The following is an 18,130-nucleotide window of genomic DNA, read 5'->3' as shown; positions in this document are numbered from 1 at the left end:
GTTTCCCCCACCCTCTCTCTTTCCATGTCTGCTGTCTTTGACTCCCTCTCTTTTAGATTAGGGCTAGAAGATAGCTTTACCTCCTTTTATTTTTACCTTCATTAGTGTCTGTGAAAAGGCAGGAGTGCGCACAGAAGCTGAGGTACTGCAACATTTTGTCAAAACAATTAATTCCCTGCATTTGATATGCAGCATGCATCACAGGACAGACAAAAGAAGGCAACTGGCACTGGCAGGCTTATGGTATGATCAAGGCAGACTTTGCATTGATACTGTTACTACTGAATCTTTTCAGGTATAAAGTTCAGTGCAGACAACTGAGAAAATATTGGGTTTGGGGTTTTTTTTGTTTTTGTTTTTTTGAGTCTGCTCACGATTCATGTGTAAGTATGTCTGCAGGGGCCCTGAAGTGCAGAGGGTGACATGTATATAATACCTCTTTACCTAATCTCACCTCATCTCTACAGGTGCCTCAGGATGAGTGGAGCAATTTCTCTCCGCTGGGGAAAGATGACGAGATTCCATGCCGGCGGATGCGCAGTGGCAGCTATATCAAGGCCATGGCTGAGGAGGACAGCGGCGACTCGGACTGCAGCCCCAAACCCTCGCCCAAGGTCCAGGCACGACGAGCCAGCTACCTGAAGGCCACGCAGCCGTCTCTCACAGAGATGACTACGCTCAAGTGAGTGTGTACCAGGGCGCAAATTATTACTTGAAATTACTCGTTGTAAAGATTTGGATTTTTCTTAATTAAATAAATCTAAAAGGTAAGAAAAATGCCAGGCGTGAACTAAAGCTGTTTACACAAGAACACAGAGTTGTCCTTTCTTTAATGTAGCATGCAAAAGATTTTAAAAAAAAGAAAGTTGGCTCATCTGAAGCAGCAGCTGTGAGTGGTTTTGTGTTTTGACTGTTTGTTGTTAATCTGTGGGAAAAGATCTTGATTACATTTCTGTCCTGGGTTTGCGCCCTAATAGACTAATCATTTTTCCACTGTTTGTAACTTTAGATCTAACTCTGTATTATAAATGAGCATATGCTACTGAATAAAATGTGTTAAGTGTGCCGAAAGCCTGGAGTCACTCTGCACAGTGTCAGTGAAGCAGATTGGAGAGATGAAGGGAATGAGAGTGAAAGAGAAAAGTCAACAAACAACTGAGATGGAGGCAGTCAGTGTTAGTCAGCGTACTCCCAGCAGCAGTTTGGCTTATGTGTAAGTTCCTGGCTCTTGGTGATCACAGATTAATTACCTTTTCTGTGTTTACAACAATAAAGACATGCCTCTATTTTCATAGCTGGCATACAAATACACAAACACACTGAACTGAGAGCGACTGAGCCCTGATTTAAAATCCACAATGCCAGCTCACCTACTGAAATCTCTTTAAAGAAGCAAGCGCTGTGTTCTTCAGAAATGCATTGAGTTGAGAACATCATCAGCTATTTCTCTCTCCCTTTCTTTTGAAGCAATTCTTTTCGAATGATCTGAGGTTAAAAGCTGAGCTTCATTATTTGAAGAGTTTCAAGCTGTTGTTTCTTGTTATATAGGGCATTCTCTGCTCTGCAATCTATTTTTTCACAGCATGAGTTTATAAAGTATTCAGCAGTAACAGAGTCCATCAAGATTTTTATTTATTTATATTTTATCTAGTCCACACTGTCAAGCCCAATGGCAGAACTTAATCTCTTTGCAAACAAGTGGAACATTCAATTTTTGGAACTTCAAATTGATTGAAATTGTTTTCATTTTAATTTCATACCACTTTTGTACTTTTTGGCCAGCATTCCTATAATATTAAAACACTGTGCTAATGTTCATGGTAAGGAAGCATGGTGGGAGGTCATCAATTACATTTTGCTGTCCAACCCTTCTTGGCATAATTGTGAACACGCATACACAGATTTGCTCTGCAGTGTGGGAGTTTTATCTGACACTTTAGTGTAGTCGCTTTAATTTTTCCTCCAAGTGCAGTGGTGTAGGTTATCTGTTGGCTTATTTACAACCTGTCTGATTGTCTCTGACAGCTCGTGTTTTTTGCTTCCCCAGCTCCACTGTAGCAATGTCATCCTGTTTCCTGTTACTTCTGGGAGTACCAGTTATCGTAATATCACAGAATTAAGGACCGAAAACGTAAAAACCTGAGTTCTAATATACCAGAAATTGCCTTTTTAATCCATTGTTCTGTTGTGTACAGTCAGTCAGTGAGACTAAGGTTGTACATATCATTTCATCATTAAAAAATAAATCTAATATTGACAGGTTTTTAAATTAGAATAATGTGACCGCAGATGAACAGTAAATCACGTTACACATTATTCATTATTTAATCAAAACTAAACCAATATATGGTCCTGTGGAAAACTAAGTGCACCTCAATTGCTTGTAGTCTTTAGCAGCAATAACTTGGAGTAACTTGAGGTAATGACTTTCTGCGTGACTATCAGTCTCTTCTATTATTCTAACGTTGCTTCACTTCATGGAGCTTTGTGGATTTACAATTGGATTTAGCACTTAAAATCCCATCACAATATTTCAGTTAGAGGCCTAAACTTTGAATATTTTCTTTTTCTGCCATTCTGTTGTAGATTTGCTGATGTGCTTCTGATCATTGTCCTGTTGCATAATGCATTTTTGGCCAAGCTTTAGCTGTTGGACAGCTGTCGGCCTCACCTTTTATATAGTTGATATTTTGGATTTTGGTATCCAAAGATATTTGTGGTCAGCGCAGTTGGTGCACATTCCTGTGGCTTTAAATCAATCCCAAATCATCACCTACTCTACCACCGCTCTTCATAGCTGCTATGAGTTGTTCGTGCTGAGATGCTGTGAGCATTATGGCTTAACATCTTTTGGTCTTGTCTGCCCAAATAACATTGTACCCAACATTTTGTTGTTAGTTAAGATGTAAATGTAAGCTAGTCTGCCTTGTTTTTTTTTCTGGTAACCCTTCCAAACAAGCCACACTTGTTCAGTCTTTTTCCAATTGTACTGTCGCCCTAACTTTAACATTTAACATGCTAACTGAGGCCTGTAGCGTCTGAGTTTTTTTTTTTAGTTTCTCTGTACTTTGCACGGCCTGAGCTCTCGGTGAATTTCCACTCCTCAGAAGATTGGTAACTGTCTTGAATCTTTCTCACTGTAGAATAATGGACTTTAAATTGTTTGGAAATGGCCTTATAACCCTTTCCAGACTGATGGGCAGCAACTATTGCTTCTGTAAGCTCATCACTGATGTCTTGCCTCCTTGACAGTGTGCTAACACACCTGAATGCCCCAGACAAGCTGCCAAAACCTGTGCTTTTATGGAGGTGCTCACACTTGCCTACAATCAGTTAAAGTGCATTTGATTAGCAACATGTGGCTGATGCTTTCCCTCTTAATTCCAATAGGAGTGTGCTTGGCTTTTCACACACTTTTTCTGCATTATCACTTTAGTTTTTATGAAATAAATAATGGAAGGATGTAATTGCTGTTGCTGTTTTTTGATGGTGTCCTTTCTTTATACCACCACACTGTATAACAACACATGATCTGACCGTTGGAGATATCTTACGTCATACTGCACTGAAACAGTTAAAGAACTGAGGACAGTCTGATGGCGCTGCACGAGGCTGTGACTGATTAGCTGTGTAATACACAGAGATGAGAAGAACACCAGTGGGTGCTCCGTCATTGTTACTGGTTTCACACACACACACACACACACACACACACACACACACACACACACACACACACACACCCTTACGTAAGTGCAAGTGGCACAGCTTGGGGCCTACTAATGACTTGAATTTGGCCCCGGGAACGCCATCATCATCTGATGGAACCCAATGGAACAAACCAAACTGCAGTGCTGCACATTGGAGATAGAGAATGAGGCGGGAGCAGCTGACATCTTGTTTTCACATGGTGCTTTTGGGAGCTGGCACAAGTCTGTTACACTCCGCAATGATTTAATAATCAGCCTTGTTGTTCCATATGTTTTCGAGCTCATTCTGTGGCCATTGTGTCCTTGACTAGCTGGGAATTGCTCCTAAGAAGTTGTGAAATTTGCTAATTCTCGTCCAATTGCAACCTCCTCCTTTATTAAAACACAAGGCATGCAGATAAAGAGTGTATATGAATGGTTGGGATTATTTCTGACAGACAACAACAAGCTCAGGAGAAATTACATCCTTTCTTGTTTCGCTCAGTCACAAACTCCAAGCTTTCTTTTTGCCATAAACATTTATTTGTGGCCTAGATTTTATCATGTTTACTGTGTGTCTCTAAGACACACCCTTCCATCCCTCCAACCACCGTGTTTAGGCTCTTTATTTAGATATACTAAGAGGGGAAAGCAAGGGAAGGATGAAAGCGGAGAAGGTAAAAGCAGTTAGACTAAGAAATCTTGTCACGCGGAGAGGCAGGGGGAACTGGTTGAGGAAAAAAAACATTTGAAGCAAAATGCAAAAAAAGACATGATGTGAAGATGAAAAACAGAAAAGAAGAATTATGTAGAATTATGAGAAAAGAACGAGAAATGTGGAGGTAATCGGCAGACGACAGACAGATTCCTGATGTAATGTCTTCATTTATGTCACTTGTTTCATAGTGGAACAGCTTGCAATATGCTAAACTCCCCCCAATCCTTAACTGGTCCTGATTACTGGCTGGGTCTGCAATTTAAGTGGCCACAATAGACATCATTGGTTCTATAATCAGCCCCACAGGGAAATCAAGAGGAGATGTGGATAGAAAAATGATGTGGGTAGATTCTTCCTTGACTTGATTCCTCTGTGAATCACCCACAGCCAAAGACACAAGGTGGCTGATATGAATGAGTCACACCAGTTTCGCTTTCTTGGTTTTAGAATATGTACCGTTTCAATTCTATAATGAAGTGAACCATTGCAGTACTGTAGGCAGTGCTGCATGGGGAAGTATAGTTATAGGTACAGTGGAACATAGACAGGAGTACAAACTTTATATTTACTCTGTGTAACATTTATTGAATTGTTTTGTCACATTTTAATTAATTGAATTACACAGACTGGTCTGAAATTTTGGGAAAGAGATCAAAATTAAAGGCCTGAAAAGTCTCTTCAGAAGCAACAGAGGTTGTGTATGTTGGTGTTGAAGGTTAAATTGCCTGACTGTAACATGGGAGATTGTTTTTCTCCTGTAAACTACAGGCTATGATCTTTTAACCATTGCCAAAGTTTAGACTTTTCCTTTTCCTTAAAAATATCTAAAATTAATCAAATAACCACCATAATGCTTGATTAGGAAACTGATTGATTTGAAAGTTGGAGTTCTGATAGTAGTGGCAGTATCAGGTGTTCATGTGGAGTGCATGGGTTGTTTAATTTGATAGTTATTCGAATATCTCCGATGTTGTGCCTGGAATCTGCCTGCTTTCTGGTCACGGCTCCTAATGCATCTGTTACCACTGGAAACACTTTGGACTTACACATCTGCTCCAGTTGTTTTTTTCAGTCCCTGGTACTTGTTGCTGTCTGCTGGGATTAGCACATCTATCACAACTCTGGTCTTCTGCTCCTTGGAAACCACCACTATGCTGATTTAGCAGCTACTGCTTGTCTGTACCACAGGACTTTAGCTCTGTTGTTCTCAACCACCTTTCGTGGCATCTCCCATCAGGGCTTGGGGATTCCTAGTCCATGTGTATATTTTCCTGTACACTATCCCAGCCTCTTGGTTGGGCCTGTTAGTCTATGCTGTCCCAGCTTGGCTCTTAGATCCTGCTACTATGAGTTGGATAGTCTCTTGGGTGCTTTTATACACTCTGCAACTTGGATTCTGTCAGTTTCAGTAGACTCCTGCTTCTATGGACCTGGTGCTCAAGGCTTGTGCTGTTTTTTTAACCTGGCCTTTTGTAGCTATTGGAAGGATTTCTTTATGTCAGCCAGTTCCTCTATCTGTCGATGGTACATCCCAAGGATGGACTTGGTTGTCCGTGATAGTTGCTGTTTAATTGACTCTGTCTATGAGTTCTCTGTTCGGTTCTGAGATCACCCATTACCACTATATGTTACTCCCAGGCATGATATAGTTTGTTTGAGTTTGTTTTCTCAATCAAACTCATTTAGCTTTAATAATACTTAAGATATAATAAAACATGACATTTGGCTCAAAAAACTATTTGGTGATTCAGATACACCAGATTCCTCTTTTCCTGTCATCTGGTGGAAAAAATGATTTTCCTTAAAAATACAGTGGAACTATTAGAAAACATTGATGGAAGACCTCAAAATTATCAATTGTGTTGATCAAACAAAGCAGCAGCATGACTAACTCATGAATTTTTCTGTGTCTGTGGAGTATCTTCTAGTATATTATTCTCAATATTAAAGAGCCAGGAGGACGGTCAGGCTAAATGGAGACATGTTTTAAAATTAATAACTGTCCATTCGGCACACTTATTCTTATCTCAGTAGTTTATCTGTTCTTCCACTTCACCTCACCTTTCCAATCTTCCATCCAAGAATGAGTAATCTAGTTTGCTTTGCTGTGGTAACCGCGCACTATTTTGAGGCAGAAATGCATAATTAAAGCTGACCTGACATGAAGGCAGAGACTAAGAGTTGTATAAGCAAAGTACCTATATGCGGATGGTCTTATATGTGTGTGGAATAAGAGAGGCTACAAAAAGACGTGGCTCTCACCGTTAATTTGAGAATTTATATATAATCTGTGATGTATTCTTTCCTCACTTGGTTTAGTAGACCGCCATGTTCCTCAAGAATGAAGTGAGTCTGCTTTTTAGGTTTTATTTGCTGTGATTAATTCGTTCTTTAACTTGCATCCAATTGCTATTTAACCTAAACAGCAAGCACCCTTTTTTGCGGGTACGCAAATGCACACGTGCACATAGACGTGAAGCATGCTAAGCAATCAGGCTGAAAGCAGGTGACAATTAATGAGACATCTATTCATACCTTTCATACAGGATGTGTATCAAATATATTTCTGTGTTTTTATGTCACAGTCTCTAAATTAAGTATACCTCACAGGCATACAGAAACAGACGTTCATATCTCTATATACAAGAGTTCTCATGATTAAGCGTTTTAGAAAGTGCTTACAAGGAGCTTCAAGGACAAACTATCTAAGCTACTGTGAGCGGTTCTCAACAGAACTACGCTGTTTGATTAGATAATGGTGTGTCCTGAAGCAATTGTGGATTGATCCATATCTTTCGGTTCACACACTTCCAAGTACTTGAAATTGCCTTCTCTTGCATTCTTTTCATCGCCCCCTCTTTACCTCTGCTCTTTTTCTGCCTTTATCATCCTTGGTTTTTCACCTTTTTACTAATCTCTTGCTTTTCCTGTTTTTACTTTTTTTTGTTTGTTTTTTACCCCTTCCTTTTTTCTTTCTTTCCCTCCCTTATGGCAGGATTTCCACAGAGCACTCACCCAAACTGCAGATCCGGAGTCACAGCTATCTGCGGGCGGTGAGTGAGGTTTCCATCAATAGGAGTCTGGACAGCTTGGACCCAGCAGGGCTGCTGGCTTCGCCTAAATTCCGCTCCCGAAACGAGAGCTACATGAGAGCAATGAGCACCATCAGCCAGGTTGGTGGCACTCTGGCTCCCATGCCTGTTTTTTGTTAGCCTCTACGGCCCTCATACCTCTACTGTTACATCCGATAAGGCTGTGCAGTGGGAGGAAATCCCATCGGTAGCCATTCTAAGACCTAAATTAGCAATCAGGTCACCATCCGGCAAATTATGAAAAAAATATAAAAAAAACCCCAATCTCCTAATTAGTGTGTACGTGTGCATGCTGTTTTCTGGAGCTCAGATGATACCGATATTTTCAGATTGGCTAATTAAACAGGAGGGGATGCAGACCTCCCTCAGTTCCCTCTTTTGCCATAATACGCTCTTTCTGCATCAGCATATTTTGCGAACCAAAATGACAAGCTTAAGGCTGTTCTACTCATTTAACATGCAGCAATGTGATTTTTATGAATAATTCAAAGTCGGATAGGTTCCAAATAATAACGGGCATTTGAGGTGATGTGACAGTTATTGAACATACTGAAGAATTGGCCAGGAAACAAGACACACACTAGCCTGGTGGAGGTCTGTTAATGTATTGCCAGCTACAAAATAAGATGTTAGTCATTTGGGATTTTGAGCAGTGCTTGATACATTGCATTATTTGTAATGACAGGGGAACTTAGTTTATCTTTTTGCCTGGGGTAATGGGAATATGTACTCCCCTCTAAAGCCCAGGGGCAACAGTTTGCCTCACCATCTGAATGATGGACCCCTGAGACATCCCTTCAAGTCCTGGCATGGAGCAGGCCAAGAAGAGAATGTCACACTGGACCTGGCATCAACAAAAAGAATAAAGGTGCTGCTTAGGTTCTCTATTTCACTGTTTGCATCTAGTGTCAGCTGGTGTCAATAGACTGACTCAAGGTCCACAAACCTTCCTGATTCCCAACTCTACAAATGTGCACTTACACCTCTGACTCTACACTCTGCTTACCAAGTCCTGCTTCTTTCATTTGTGTCACTCCCTGTGAAGATATCCTGGGAACTATCCTATTATCTGCCCTCACATAACCCAGTCTGTCCCACACACCCATCTTGCAAGTCTGTCGCAAGTTTTCTGAGTTGTGTTTGCTTTAGAGCCTGTTTTGAAGCTGCACTAGCTAATGATGTAGGTGTAATTAGATGTCCTTGAGTCACATTTCAAATCCCAGTAGTCTTAGCTTTGACACTTCCCATTCTCACCTTTAATAACACGCGTAGTATTTCACTGTGTTGTATGGCCCTTTGAAGTTTTATCCTACAGGGATTCTTCCCCCTCTGCACCCCTTGGATAGTCTTTTATTTTTCTCCAATGTATTTCTATTTTAAGTGGGCTATATGTAAATTCCTATAAATGGCTTAAAGCTTCATAAGACGGCGTGGAGGTAAAAGCAGTGACAAAAATGAATTGCTGTACTCTGCACTGACATGGAAATTCTGTGATTTGATGTGCTAAAAAAAAAGCTTGAATAGTGTATGATGCATTACCAAAAGGCACAGAGTTGTAGAACATAATTCACTGCAAGCAAATATTTCGATGGCTGGATTTCAGTCAAAAGATTTGAAAGATGTTTTGTTAAAAGTACTTTTGCGGTTTTTATTATTTCTCCTTGGCAGAGATGCATTTATACAAAACAAAAAAATTTTTTTCTCTTTTCTTTTGACCAAATGTGGTGAATCTGCCTGCCATAAATTATGGGGCGATCGTGGCTCAAGAGTTGGGAGTTCGCCTTGTAATCGGAAGGTTGCCGGTTCGAGCCCCGGCTTGGACAGTCTCGGTTGTTGTGTCCTTGGGCAAGACACTTCACCCGTTGCCTACTGGTGGTGATCAGAGGGCCCGGTGGCGCCAGTGTCCGGCAGCCTCGCCTCTGTCAGTGCTCCCCAGGGTGGCTGTGGCTACAATGTAGCTTGCCATCACCAGTGTGTGAATGGGTGGATGACTGGATATGTAAAGTGCTTTGGGGTCCTTAGGGACTAGTAAAGCGCTATATAAATACAGGCCATTTACCATTTACCATGGGTAACGCTGAAACCCCAATGTTATGTTGCAGCACCCAATTTGCACTTTAACTGTGTTTGTATATAAAACTCCTGCCTGGTGAAGCTTTGAGCAGTAGAGTAGTACAGTAACAACAATTCTTGCAGCACTAAAAGATGTTTCTCTGGCTTTTGCTTCTGTAACATATTGTCCATTCACCTTTCTCTTACACTGTGCTGGTACGCACCTGTGCATTGTTATTTTTCAAGGTGTTCTCTTTTTCCTCTGTGTGGATGTTTGTGTGCACATACTGTATGTATGTCTGTCTGTTTTCCCCTCCTCCACAGGTGAGCGAGGTGGAGGTGAATGGGCAGATCGAGGCGGTGTGTGAGTCAGTGTTCAGTGAGATGGAGTCACAAGCAGTGGATGCCCTAGACCTGCCCATGCCTGGGTGTTTCCGTATGCGGAGCCACAGCTACGTGCGTGCCATCGAGAAAGGCTGCTCACAGGAAGAGGAAGAGGGGAGCGTCACAGCGGGAAGCAGGAGGACCAACTCACCCCCACGCACCACCACCACTGTTAGAACCATCCAGAGCAGCACAGGTAGGTGGGAACATGTGCTTAAAGCATGCATACTCATGTGCTGATGACTGAGTGAACATACATAACCTATTATAAATTCATATGAGTTTAGAAAGTATATTTTATGGATGCACTCTGATTTCTGAAAGAATATCTTAATACTGCACTTTACTTGCTTACTTCACTGGAATGTTTATCCATAAACACGCAATACACACATGATTGATGGTCATCAAGTCAAATCTTCTCCTTTCTTTCCCTCTTCTGCAGAAACCCAGTCTTGGTTATTTCCATAAAAAAGAGCTGACTCGGTTAGCCAGCTGCAGACTAGTTTCACTTTGCAAACACAGACCCTCTATATTATTATCCATCTGACCCAGTTTTCTTCTCTGATACAATAAGATGAATGCCGGACTGTTTTTTTTTTCTCGCATAAGAGCTTATTTGAGCTGTAAAGCTCACTGACTGCTGGATCTTATTTTAGCCCTCTTGTGTGCCTCATGGTCTGGAGTGCTTAGTTTTCCAGCATTACTGCATGCAGTATTGATGCTGAGTGGTGCTGGCATCCAGCACTGGGTGCTTCTATGCTTCCCGCTGCAAATCCAAACGTCATTCCCTTACACGGTGCACGTTGAGTCACCATAGCCTGACGCACATTGGTGTTCGCTTTCATTATTATTTAATTATGCCAATTAAAAGACAGCCTCTCCCCAAACCAGGTTGACAAAGGTTACAGCCAGCTAATTAAACACATTAACTGCAAATTGGAAGAATTGCAAAGCTTGTTCAGTGAATTAAAAGGGCTTACTACTGACTCTGAGCAAACATTTATTTAAGGCTCTTTAAAAACTGCTCCAACTGACGTCTTTGCAGACTATCATTTCCTGCTCCAGTTAGTGAAATTAGACAAAATATGAATTTGCACCCCACTGTTTCTATCATTATATATCAAAGAAGAGGCCAAGTTAGGAATGCAATTAAAGGCAATGGAGGATTCATTTGATTGTTCTGTTGTTTGGTAGTACTTATTGATCTATAAAACGGAGAGAGTGATAAGAGGAAGACATTCAAAGCTCCCTCCTCGGAGGAAGGAAGAGATAATGAAGATCATCTATCAGGTGAAGTGTTGTAGGGACTAAAATGGGGTTTTCATCCTAGACAGCTGCTACACGTGGTACAGGAAGTCTCTATTTCTCTGGCTGTCTCACACATGGCTTGCAGGGCTCGCTCTTGATCTGTAACACAAAGGCAACACCTTTAAACATTTGTCAGGTGACTGGTGACTAAGCAGAGATTTCTTTGCTGTAGCACATATTTTAGAAGCGGTTGCCTCATAGCTGTTGACATTTTAATGAACATCCTTGTGATGCCTTAGTTGGACAGATGATGGACAGATATTTTATTTTTTGGAATTTCAAAGATGAGATAATAGCCCGGTGTATGGTACTGATGAGGCAACATAACACAACTCCTTCCAGTTGACGGCAATATTCTGTCTCGGGTTTGTGTCGTACTTTGTCGACCTCTTGTTACCCTTGACCCTAATTTCCCACCGACCTCCTGGTATCTCAAAATCAGTTGCAACTAAGATTTAAGCACACAACATGGGACATTAGAACAGTGATATATTACAAGGTGATGTGGAAAGCATTTAACTGTGATTGGTACTAAAGGTAGGGGATTGCTTCAGATTACTGTCACAACTATACTACTGTACACTTCGTCACCTCAGATTTTCACCACAAATTCATCAGTCACTGTAATTAATTATCTCAACCTCTCCTTTGTCTCCCACTGGGGCGAGACCGCGATTAAGAGTAAAAGAAGAGATGGAGACTGGAGAGAGGAGAGAGGAGGGAAAAGTCTCTATGTGTCTGCATTTTGAATGGATGACTTTTTTAATGTGATCATCTGGTTAAAGTTAGGTAGGAGTTGTTCTCCTAATGCAGTGTGTAAAGTACAGGGATGGCAGATGGTTTCGAACCACTGAAACAACACCCTCCACATCTTAACACTCCTTAAAAACCCGATAATCAGATTTTACAGAGGCTACGAAGATTTCTGTTTTTGTTCCCAACTATTGAAGGATATTATAAATTTCTTTCTAACTGCTGTTTTTGGAAATGAACTGGAAATCTCAACATTTTAGTCATTTCAGTAAATTACTGGCAAATAAGCACAGGGGGGGATATGGTGCTGTTTGGGATTAGAAACAATCAAAAGGCTAGAATGTGTTTCAGCCGTCAAAGGCAGCATGTGCGGTAGCTGTAAACATTGCCTCCTGTCCATATTAATGTAGGTAACATGTGCACATAATGGGGATTTGCTGTAAAATTATTGTAGGCTAGCATTTTACAGCACTCAGTACTCAAAGTACCCTTTACCCACGGGAAAATACAGCAAACAATATGCATTTTATAATTTCATATTCATAACAGACATTTGACATTTGCAGTCTCTCGCTCTCTCTCTCAGCTCTCACATAGTAGGCTATAAAGAACATATAACTGTCGGCACGGTGACATCCTCCTAAGCAAACATTCACAGCTTTTACAGTTTAGTTTATTTTTGTTGTTTCACGATGTGAACACACACACATTAATACATTTCACAGGAAATCGTCTGGGAGCCCAAAGCGAGAAATGAAGACGTTGTTGTGGTGAATATTGCATGATGTTTCTGAAGGCTGGTTCAAGCACCGGTTCCAGAAAAACAGCCCGCACTTATGGTTTTCAGCTCCCACTTGTCCCCACGGCAAAAAGCCAAAATATCACACACACATGCACAGACACACAGCAGGCAAGAGACCTATCAGCTTCCGCTCATGCTTCTCTCCGGTTTGCCCACTGCACTGCTCCAGCCCATTATTATTGATGATCTTTTTAATCCCGAGGAAGGAGACCGAAGTAAAGGGTCATCCTTTGATCTCTTCTCTTTGAACGTGAAGTAGCTGTGGCTGCTGTTGCCTGCGTCCGTGCCCGCTTAAACTGGCACATACACGCACACACACGTTAACCTGCAAACTCACTAACGCAGACATACTGCTATTGCCTCGAACAGACACGTTGGCCAAGACATCAGGTCCTTTGGATCGGTTTAACAAAATCTGGAGCAGATCCTCTTTCTAAAGCTTCGGAAAATCCATAGCAATCGGTTAATGTGAGGATTTTACTGCCTTTAAGCCCTGGCTCCTTCACCCCCACGTCATCTCCAGTTAACATATTCATCACCTCCTCACCCCTGCTTTGTCTTGTCCTCCCTTGCCTTCTTGCTCAACAGCTCGAGCCGCTTCCTTTATACCAGCGAAGCTAGGTGTGTGGGAGAATCAACCTGTTGTGGCACTTCTTCAGGAAGAATAAATGACCTTGTATTAGAAACCGTATACATGCATATCTTAAGTCTGGGAATTTTGCCATAGCTTCTTATAGTTTCTCTTTCTCTCCCCCTTGTTTCCCATGCTTGCTGACCTACTGTCATTTATCCAACCTCACATTTCCCAGCGTCTATTTTTCAGAGGTGCCAAAGGATTTGGTTTAAAAAAAAAGAAAAGAAAAAGGTATTCACGCCCTAGCTTCATGTAATCAGTTATAGGACAATATTTGATTTAATGGCTGTGAATTTTTTACAGCCCCTACCAGAGGCATTGTGCTGAATAAAGCATTCCTTAAGGCATGCTTGTGTTCCATATTGCCAATGGTCTTGCAAACACTCAAGGGAAAACAACCTCTTTGTTTAGTTCTCTTATGCAGCTTCTAGCATACTTTTTCTATCTGCTTGCACTGCACAAGAGCAATTAAAAAAAATTAATACTAATAAAATACTTGTCATAAATAACTGTAGTTTAGATTGGCCGCTTTTGTTAAAAAATGTTTTAGTGTAAGTAAAAGACAAAAGAATAATTAAACATGCAAATTAATATAAAGGTTTAGTTGCTAAACCTTTATATTAAGAACGGCTGAGTTGCTTTATGTGCTGCATTTAAAAAAAAAGGAAAACATAAACTGAGAAAGGATTAAGAATTTTCTCATTTGATTAGGTTTGTTCTTAATTACTTCTCTACCACTTTCTAACGACCTTTGCACACTAAATGTGGTCTTGCTGGGAGTAAGTGTAGGCTAACTTCTTGTAACCAGATCAAATATCTAATAGATTCTGCTAAGAAAACCTCTGTAAATTTGGTATTTGCACCAAAAGTCAATAGGGGATCTCATAAAAAGCACAGTATAAATGACAGGGAATCTTATTTCCTGTAAGAAAAGGTTTAATGCTTGAGGAAATATGCTTATTGGTTTTATTTTTATTTTTTTAATCTTATTAATAAGCATAGCTTAATTAAAAACATAATTTTTGCATCAGTAGTAAATATTTGTAATTTCCAAATATCTAATACCAATGGGTATGAGGGATTTCTGGGAGATTAGAATATAATAACATCTGCGCTCTTACTGTAGTGGCAGTTAATCACAGTAGGAGTTAGTGGAAAGGTGTCACCAGAGGCAATGACAGAAACCTTGTTGGTTTTGGTATTTCCTATTAGTTACAGACAGCAGCATTTTCCCACATTTGGTTTTCTATGTTTAAAAACACTCAACATACTGGTCTGAGTGTGGAACACTAAACTTACTGCGATGTTTTCGGGCTTTGCTCTGTTGAAATCACTAGCCCTGCATGTGTATTCCAAACTCTGCCTTACAGTAGAGAACTGCAGGCTGAGATAAATCCTGTACAACACTGCCCCCAGGGGCTCAGTGAAACACAGCACCACACCTCTGCTCTTTCTTCCTTCAGAAGCTCCGTGAGTGGGCGGATGAAAAACTACAAGACAGCTTGACCTAATTAAAAACAATCACTGGCTTTTTTCCAGGAGCTCTGTTCTGGGAGAGCTTGTGCGAATAAATATCTCTAGATGTGCTAAATATATATGGCTGGGATACAGACCGCTGAAGTCTGGCCGAATCAAGATCAAGCCAAGCATTGGGCCAGATTTCCCCTCACACCTCCACCAGCCCACGCAAATATCCCAGAGCAAGGCAGAATTTTGTGTGTCATATGTCAGGGTGACTCATATGCTATAAAAGGGAAGAAAAATGCCACTTTAGGCTCTCTCTCTGTGTCCTCCTATGTTTTGCTTTTTCTCTCTCTCAAGGTGCGTTTAAGGAGGAGTACAGGTGAAAGGCCTTTGTGGCAGCATTAAGTTTGACAGATCCATCAGTCGCATGAATAATGACCACAGAGTAGGTTTTCTCAGCTTCAGGCTGCGGTAGTCAGTTACTGTAGATTTGGCCATCTGCTTGCCGGTTGTGTCCGTTGATGAGTGATGAGATCAGAGCAAGGTCAGGACTGAAAATGTAGGGCAATCAACTTATTTTTTATTGTGTCGTTGCCATGTATTCTGACTGGTGGCCAATTCTGCAAGTTCATTTTCAATATAAAATGAAAGGGATTAGATACAGACAGATGTTGGGGAGAAAAAAAGATTGTATTTTATATAATCTGCATACAAGAAGATTAAAACTTCAACAATCCCACAACCCCCATAGGAACTGTGTGCAATAACAAAGGCTAACCCTCCAATAAAATTGCTGCCACTTGGGTTTAGGAACAGCTTAGTGCAAAGGGACACTTTCTTATTATTAAACCACAAGGTGGCAGTCATCACACTGAGTTTATGAATCACATCCTCTGTTTGGCTATTTTTGTGCTTTCAAGTTTTCACATTAAAGGAACTCCAGTTGTATATGTAGGGATGTCAGTGGTGTTGCTTTCAAATTTGGTTGTCAAAAGAAGTTCTCAACTTTTGGCACACCATCTCACCTGAGGATAGCTAGAATGGGAAGACTTCTAATTGGCTTCCAGTAGGAGCATGACTATATTGTCTGGCTATTGTACATATTCTAAGTATTTCCACATTTTAAGGTATCTCCTGTGGTTTAGGGATTAAATCTCCAAACATATGACTATCTTAAAAAGAAGAAAAAAGGGAAGTGTAACTGGATAAAAGATAACTGTTTTAAAAAATGCAACAGTTGTTTTCTGAAGGCCTTTCAATGTTTTTATTTGGACATGGGCTGATTTTTCACTCATTTTTGGTTTATTCCTCGTACCTGACCATTTTCAGAGGAATGCTTTATGTGTGTTTGTATGCTATGCCCTTAACACTGAACTATGAACCATTTAAGCATAAAATAGGCAACTAACTCAAGGGCTGAATCAGTGCTGTGTGTGCACATAACAGACAACCCATTTTAAACTGTATATCTAGGACGTTTGTTACTAGTAGCCCGTCACAGTAACACAGTTTGACAGATTTAAAATAGTTTGGGGGTTTTTTTTTTTTTTGCTTTTTTAAGGGGTAGGGTGAGCTATTAGTCAGACGCGTGGCATATCTTGGCATGGTATGCAGTGTGTCCTTAGAAATTTTGAGGGAAGTGGAGAAGTGGAGAAGTGGAGAACAAAAGAAGAATAGGCAGGTCTAAAAACGAATTAGAAACCCAGTGGTGGGGGCAGGATGCATCAAAAATGTGACAGAGGACCTGACAGATGCATCTGGCCCTTCAGTTTATGCAGCTGCTGTCTCAAAAGCGTCTGATTGGCAATGGCTTAATTTTTCAGCATGGCAGTGATCCAAACACAGTGCCAAGGCAGTAAAAGCATACCTGAATAGAAAAACAGACAATGGGACGCTATCAGTCACAGGGACATCGACATTACTGAAGTAGTGTGGGGTTTGAATGTCCTTCAAGAAGCCTGGAGAACTATTCCTGAAAACTACTTAAAGAGATGAGAAGAAAGCTTGCCTAAGAGAGTTCAGACTGTGTTGAAGAACAAAAGTGGTCACACCAAACATTGACTTTAAAGCAAATTGGAATTGTACAAACTCTTTTTTGCCTCATGTTGTACTTTCTTTAAGTTAGTAAAACTATATCCAGTTTTCCTAGCAAAATATAAAAAGATGAGTGGCTCGATACTTTATGCACAGTTGTCGTACAGATAAGTTATGCGACATATGTACAAGTTAAAAATGAAGCAACAGTGGTGCCAATTTAGGATTTAAAACGCGATACGTATTTGAATATCTCAGTAAATCCCTGAGCAACAGGGGCATTTATGAAGAGAGAGGGGGGATTTTTATTAGCGTACAGTTTTCACTGTGACCGTACGCGGGACTGTCCCACCCTTGAATGACTTATTAAGTTTGCTTGCACGGGGCGGAGGGGGCGAAATCAAGGCGCGTCTACATCCTGACAGAAGATCCAATATCGTCAGAGTGAAAGAGGAAAACCGGGAGAGAAGATTAATCTCAGCACAGTTCTGCCGATTGACCCTTCACATGCCGTTACTTCAGTGTTTGTACAGCGCGCTGGTGGCCATGTGTGACTACTGGATACACCTTTGTGAGTACAAACTGTTGTTGTGTTTGCCTGTGGTTTGCGAGCGAGGTGAGACCGAAGGCGAGCTGCTGCAAGAAGCGGGGAAGATGAGCGATGGCACCTTCAAAATAAAAGCATGTGCAGCGAAATGTGAACCCGTAACGCGCTGAAATTGTGTTAGACTATTTGAATAATTCGGGTAAAGATATTTAAAGGGTCGAAGTGGTGTCCACAGTAGAAATAATGCACGTAAAACCTACCGGTCACATACAGGAAGTTATACTTTTTCATTTTAAAGTGCGTCAGTGGCGTTTTACTGTGAAGGTCCAGAGCGGAAATTTTATTGTGACACTCTTTACACTGAGATCATCCGTGCCCATCCCGTTCTTTCTGCTTATTCATGCTTCTAATGAAATGACTTAAAAAACAAACAAACAATAAAATATAACGATGACCAAAGTGCTTCATTTAATGTTAATGGAGAATAAAATTAAGTGATGCAATTTTAATAATAATTTTAAGAAAGTACATTCTTACCTTCCGTGGTATTTTTAAACCTTATAAAATCAACTGAAATCTAAAAGTTTTAACAGTTTCTGCTGAGTCATCTGTGTAAAATGCTGTTAAATTAACTTTCAGGCCCTCTGCAG

The 18,130-nt window shown here is 40.7% G+C and overlaps 1 protein-coding gene across 3 annotated transcripts in view; it reads left to right on the top strand.

Annotated features, from left to right (window-relative positions):
- Positions 1 to 18,130, top strand: part of dlgap1b (discs, large (Drosophila) homolog-associated protein 1b) — a 97,931-nt gene that overhangs the window by 55,384 nt on the left and 24,417 nt on the right. For 2 of the 3 annotated variants that reach the window (XM_004546811.5, XM_004546813.4), the window contains exons 4-7: positions 468 to 682; positions 7,403 to 7,580; positions 8,242 to 8,367; positions 9,876 to 10,131. In XM_004546811.5, the coding sequence (XP_004546868.2) occupies positions 468 to 682; positions 7,403 to 7,580; positions 8,242 to 8,367; positions 9,876 to 10,131 (775 nt within the window). The remainder of the gene's footprint in view (positions 1 to 467; positions 683 to 7,402; positions 7,581 to 8,241; positions 8,368 to 9,875; positions 10,132 to 18,130) is intronic. The other variant, XM_004546812.5, reaches the window with a different exon arrangement.

The sequence above is a fragment of the Maylandia zebra genome, linkage group LG9 (assembly GCF_041146795.1).
Source record: "Maylandia zebra isolate NMK-2024a linkage group LG9, Mzebra_GT3a, whole genome shotgun sequence".
Taxonomy (NCBI): domain Eukaryota; kingdom Metazoa; phylum Chordata; class Actinopteri; order Cichliformes; family Cichlidae; genus Maylandia; species Maylandia zebra.
The sequence above is the reverse complement of the archived record's forward strand: the minus strand, read 5'-3'. Positions and strand labels throughout refer to the sequence as shown.